The sequence below is a fragment of the Carcharodon carcharias genome, chromosome 8 (assembly GCF_017639515.1).
Source record: "Carcharodon carcharias isolate sCarCar2 chromosome 8, sCarCar2.pri, whole genome shotgun sequence".
Lineage (NCBI taxonomy): Eukaryota > Metazoa > Chordata > Chondrichthyes > Lamniformes > Lamnidae > Carcharodon > Carcharodon carcharias.
Genome location: NC_054474.1, coordinates 90,053,193 through 90,059,192, shown reverse-complemented (window position 1 = coordinate 90,059,192; position 6,000 = coordinate 90,053,193). Strand labels below are relative to the sequence as shown.

At 44.5% G+C, this 6,000-nt stretch overlaps 1 protein-coding gene across 2 annotated transcripts in view; it reads left to right on the top strand.

Moving 5' to 3' along the window:
- The first annotated feature begins 432 nt into the window (after positions 1-432).
- The window catches only part of LOC121280741 (dedicator of cytokinesis protein 2-like), a 627,095-nt gene continuing 621,527 nt past the window's right edge, over positions 433-6,000 (top strand). Inside the window, exon 1 of one of the 2 annotated variants that reach the window (XM_041192878.1) lies at positions 433-564. In XM_041192878.1, the coding sequence (XP_041048812.1) occupies positions 522-564 (43 nt within the window). In that variant the 5' untranslated portion in view covers positions 433-521. The remainder of the gene's footprint in view (positions 565-6,000) is intronic. The other variant, XM_041192879.1, reaches the window with a different exon arrangement.

The following is a 6,000-nucleotide window of genomic DNA, read 5'->3' as shown; positions in this document are numbered from 1 at the left end:
AAATGATTGCATCTAAACATGAATGAAGAGGTCCCTTTCCTGCAGGGCTTTTCTCAGAAATTCTGAAGTAGGAAAGTCCCCTTAATTACACGCACCCACCAACCATGTTTGTAACAGGGCATTACAAAAAATTGAAGCCGTTGTCTCAAAAGGACAGAGCAATAGAAGGAACAGTGCACTTCCACTTTGCAAGTGTGCCAGTCTTAACATTGAAGATCATTCAGGTGCAGTGCTTTATTAAAATATATCAATGCAGGTCAATAGATTGTAACATATACAGGCTAGCAGTATATCTTCCATCTTTGCTTTTATGAAAGTATCTTAATCAGGCCTCATTTAAATCATCCCCCAACACCATTGCTTGCACCTTGCCGCCTTTGTGGTTGAGACGTCAGCACTTCTTCGTAGAGAAGTTTCCGGATACACTAAAGCGAAAGCACATCAGACATAGCTTTGCAAGACCTCAGCTTTGCTGGTCATCAGCTGCGTTGCGAGGAACGACCTACAGTGTTAATTGAACCATGCCTCCTTGGAGCAGGACAGTCAGGGAGAGATATGGAGTGGGTAAGGGAAACCAGCTTTCATTCTTTCACAAACGATATACCATAAAGTGAGTTAAAAGTCGTCCAAATCTACCACATTTCTGTGAGTCTATCTGTCAACAGGATGTGGGTAGCTTGTTTCAAAAGTGGTGCTGCTCAAAGAGACTAAATGAAAAGTTGACATGAGTACAAATCTAAAATAAAATTCAACAAATGCAGAAGTAAGGAAGCTCCTTTTTTTCTGCTCAATAGTTGTTACAGTTCACAGTTAAATAACTTTGAAACAAGTTTCCCTGTCTGGGGTCAATTCCACTGGTTCGCTTGTCTAAAATTTTTGCTGAGTCGTTTTCTGCCCAGCAACATACTTGGCAAAGCAGGCACCTGAAAACGGGCACCTATTGAACATTTTAGACAGGCACGGATACATGATAGAGGAAGTGAGATGTGCGGCTAATTGATGGCGTCTGTTTCCACAATGTTGTTGAGGAACTTGTTCGTCACACCAGAGCAGCTTGCAAATCCAGATTTAGCTTCCTCTAAGTCCTATGCCAAGCCTAACGCTTAGATCCTGGATTTCAAATATAATGTTACAACTTTGTGCATTGCACAAGAGATATTAGGAAATCTATTAATAGAGTTTATGCCAATGATACTGTGTTAAAAAAGTAATCTCCTATCCCAGTTACACTTCTGATTTGTCGTTAATTCAGGAAATATGGCAGATGTGTCAGCATGTGGTTTTATTGTGGTTAGCTGTCTAATTGGCAAAAATATGAAAAGAAATTTGTTCTTTGACTATGTGCCCTTGGCAAACGCCCTTTACATTTTCTCTGGAACCACCTTAAATACTGTGACACACTAACCAAATGGGAAGTCAGCACAGATTGAGTTTTAGAATCACTTCAGGATGAAAAATGTAGGCCACAGTCTTTCAAACCCCCCCTCGAGAAGACATTGTGTGGGAACCGTGATGTTCAGGCTGCAGTTATGGCACTGACCCGAGACATTCATGGCCCAGTTGGTGGCTGGGCACAGTAGCCTGGATCTGCCATATCCTCTTTGGCTCTTAGATTCACACCTACTTGGGGACCGACAAAGGGCTACGTTATCTGATATAACCACACCCAATTGCCTTACAGTGTGAGAAGGGTTGCCTAAAAACCCAGAATATACATCTAAAAGACTATTGTATTTACCCCTGCTGCATTGTACTGAGTCCTCTCCTTAATTCTGAGATTCTATACGTGAGGTTGTCTTACCTCTTCAATGGCAACATCCCCTAAATGAAAATCAATCAAGTAAAAGATTTTGAAATAACTCCTGATTCTTTTTTATTCATCTTTGGGATGTGTGTGTCACTGGCTAGGCCAGCATTTATTGCCCATTTACTAATTGCCCTTGAGAAGGTAGTGACGAACTGCCATCTTGAACTGCTGCAGGCCATGTGGTGTAGGTACACCCACAGTGTTGTTAGGGAGGGAGTTCCAGGATTCTGACTCAGTGACAGTGAAGGAACGGTGTTATATTTCCAAGTCAGGATGGTGAGTGGCTTGAAGGGGAACTTGCAGGTGGTGATATTCCCATGTAGCTGCTGCCCTTGTCCTTCTAGATGGTAGTGGTTGTGGGTTTGGAAGGTGATGTCTAAGGAGCCTTGGTAAATTGCTGCAGTGTATTTAGTAAATGGTACACACTGTTGCCACTGTGCATCAGTGGTGGAGGGTGAGGATGTTTGTGGAAGGGGTGCCAATCAAGTGGACTGCTTTGTCCTGGATGGTGTCAAGCTTCTCCAGTATTGTTGGAGCTGCACTCATCCAGGCAAATGGACAGTATTCCATCACACTCCTGTCTTGTGCCTTGTAGATGGTGGGCAGGCTTTGGGGAGTCAGGAGGTGAGTTACTCACTGCCAGATTCCCAGCCCCTGACCTGCTCTTGTAGCCACAGTATTTATATGGCTACTCCAGTTCAGTTTCTGGTCAATGGTAACCGCCAGGATGTTGATAGTGGGAATTCAGCAGTGGGAGGGAACGATCCCTACGGAATGCCGACGGGGGGGGTGAAGGGAAGATGTGTTTGGGTAGTGGCATCATAGCTGTTCCCACAGCTACCTTGACTACAGCTCCTCACACTCCTCTTCCTGTAAGGACTCCATCCCATTCTCTCAGTTCCTTCGCCTCCGTCGCATCTGTTCCGATGATGCTACCTTCAAAAATAGTTCCTCTGACATGTCGTCCTTCTTCCTTAACCGAGGTTTTCCACCCACGGTTGTTGACAGGGCCCTCAACCGTGTCCGTCTCATCTCCAGCGCATCCGCCCTCAAACCTTCTCCTCCCTCCCAGAAACATGATAGGGTCCCCCTTGTCCTCACTTATCACCCCACCAGCCTCTGCATTCAAAGGATCATCCTCTGCCATTTCCGCCAACTCCAGCATGATGCCACTACCAAACACATCTTCCCTTCACCCCCCCTGTTGGCATTCCGTAGGGATTGTTCCCTCCGGGACACCCTGGTCCACTCCTCCATCACCCCCTACTCCTCAACCCCCACCTATGGCACCACCCCATGCCCACGCAAAAGATGTAACACCTGCCCCTTCACTTCCTCTCTCCTCACCGTCCAAGGGCCCAAACACTCCTTTCAAGTGAAGTAACATTTCACTTGCATTTCCCCCAACTTAGTCTACTGAATTTGCTGCTCCCAATGCGGTCTCCTCTACATTGGAGAGACCAAACGTAAACCGGGCGACCGCTTTGCAGAACACCTGTGGTCTGTCTGCAAGAATGACCCAAACCTCCCTGTCTTTTGCCATTTCAACACTCCACCCTGCTCTCTTGCCCACATGTCTGTCCTCGGCTTGCTGCATTGTTCCAGTGAAGCCCAACGCAAACTGGAGGAACAACACCTCATCTTCCGACTAGGCACTTTACAGCCTTCCGGACTGAATATTGAATTCAATAACTTTAGGTCCTGAACTCCCTCCTCCATCCCCACCCCCTTTCTGTTTCTTCCCCCTTCCTTTTGTTTTTTTCCAATAAATTTTATAGATTTTTCTTTTTCCCACCTATTTCCATTATTTTTAAATATTTTTAAATCTTTTATGCTCCCCCCACCCCCACTAGAGCTATACCTTGAGTGCCCTACCATCCATTCTTAATTAGCGCATTCGTTTAGATATATATCACCAACTTCAACACCTATGTGTTCTTTTGTTCTGTTGTCTGTGACATCTTTTGATGATCTGCTTCTATCACTGCTTGCTTGTCCCTACAACCACACCCCCCTCCACTTCTCTCCCCCCACCCAACCCACACACCCCCCCCACCCCACCACACACACACACACCTTAAACCAGCTTATATTTCACCCCTTTCCTGTTTCTACTTAGTTCTGTCGAAGGGTCATGAAGACTCGAAACGTAACTCTTTTCTTCTCCGCCGATGCTGCCAGACCTGCTGAGTTTTTCCAGGTAATTCTGTTTTTGTTTTTTATTATATCATACATGTGTCAACTTCAGTCCATTTTATTTAGTCTTCCAATTCCAGTGCCCTGTACCACGCACCTTGCTTATCATCAAACCTTGGCAGTCTGTTGCTTTCCTACCCACCTTTAAGAGCCCTCTAAGCACCTAGCTGTTTGGTTATGCATTCAGTCATCTTTTTTTTTCCCTGCTCAGTGATTTATTGCCAAAGACTTTATAATTTAATTGTTTGCAAAAGCTTCAGGCGTCGTATTGCAACAATATTTCTTTCCAAATGACAAATCCTGAACCCAGACATTAGATGGAAGAAGAGAGCCACTATAGAACCGTAAGGTCTGGATGGGAGTTCTGTCGTGGAAGCTCTAGGCAGCTTTGTGAGTGGACCAACAATCATTATATCTTTATGCTGACAGGAATGGCCAAGGAGGAGAAACAATTGTCAGGTGAATTCTTCATTGTCAACTGAAAATGTGCGACAAAAATGATCAGTACTTATTGTAGACTGCAACTTAGATTAAGGGTTACTCGGACATCTTCACAGAATTACAGTGCAGAAGAGGCCCTTCGGCTCATCGAGTCTGCACCGACATGTGAGAAACACCCCTACCTACCTAATCCCATTTACCAGCACTTGGCCCATAGCTTTGAATGTTATGATATGCCATGTGCTCATCCAGGTACTTTTTAAAGGATGTGAGGCAACCCGCCTCCTCCACCTTCCTAGGCAGGGCATTCCAGACCGTCACCACCCTCTGGGTAAAAAAGTTTGTCCTCACATCCCCCCTAAACCTCCTACCCCTCACCTTGAATTTATGCTCCCTTGTGACTGACCCTTTAACTAAGGGGAACAGCTGCTCCCTATCCACCCTGTCCATGCCCCTCATAATCTTGTACATCTCGATCAGGTCGGCCCTCAGTCTTCTCTGCTCCAACAAAAACAACCCAAGTCTATCCAACCTCTCTTCATAACTTAATTGTTTCATCCCAGGCAACATCCTGATGAATCTCCTCTGCACCCCCTCCAGTGCAATCAGATCCTTCCTATAATGTGGCAACCAGAACTGCACACAGTACTCCAGCTGTCGCCTCGCCAAGGTTCTATACAACTCCAACATGACCTCTCTACTTTTGTAATCTATGCCTCAATTGATAAAGGCCCTCTGAGAGAAAACATTTCTCCTCATCTCTGTCTTAATGGGTGACCTCTTATTTTTAAATAGCGACCTCTAATTCTAGATTCTCCCACAAGAAGAAACATCCTCTTCACATCCACCCTATCAAGACCCCTCAGGATCTTATATGTTTCAATCAAGTCACCTCTTTCTCTTCTAAACCCCAGTGGACACAAACCTAACCTGTCCAACCTTTCCTCATAACACGACCTCCCATTTTAGGTACTAATCTAATAAACCTTCTCTGAACTGCTTCTAACATACGTACATCCTTCTTTAAATAAGGAGACCAATACTGTACACAGTACTCCAGATGTGGTCTCACCAATGCCATGTATAACTGAAGCACAAGCTCCTGACTTTTGTACACAATTCCCCTCACAATAAACAATAGCATTCTATTAGCTTTCCTAATTACTTGCTGTACCTGCACACTAATCTTTTGTGATTCATGGACTAGTACACACAGATCCCTCTGCATCTCAGAGCTCTGCAATCTCTCACCATCTGGATAATATGCTTCTTTTTATTTTTCCAGCCAAAATGGACAATTTAATATTTCCCACATTATATTCCATTTGCCAGATTTTGCCCATTCACTTAACCTATCTAAATTCCTTTGTAGGCTCCTTATGCTCTTTTCACAACTTATTCTCCTACCTATCTTTTTGTCATCAGCAAATTTAACAACTAAACTTTTTGGTCCTTTCATTAGACATTTTATAAATTGTGAAAAGTTGAGGCCCCAGCCTTGATTCCTGTGGCACACCACTTGTTACATCTTGCCATCCAGAAAATAAGTCTACTCT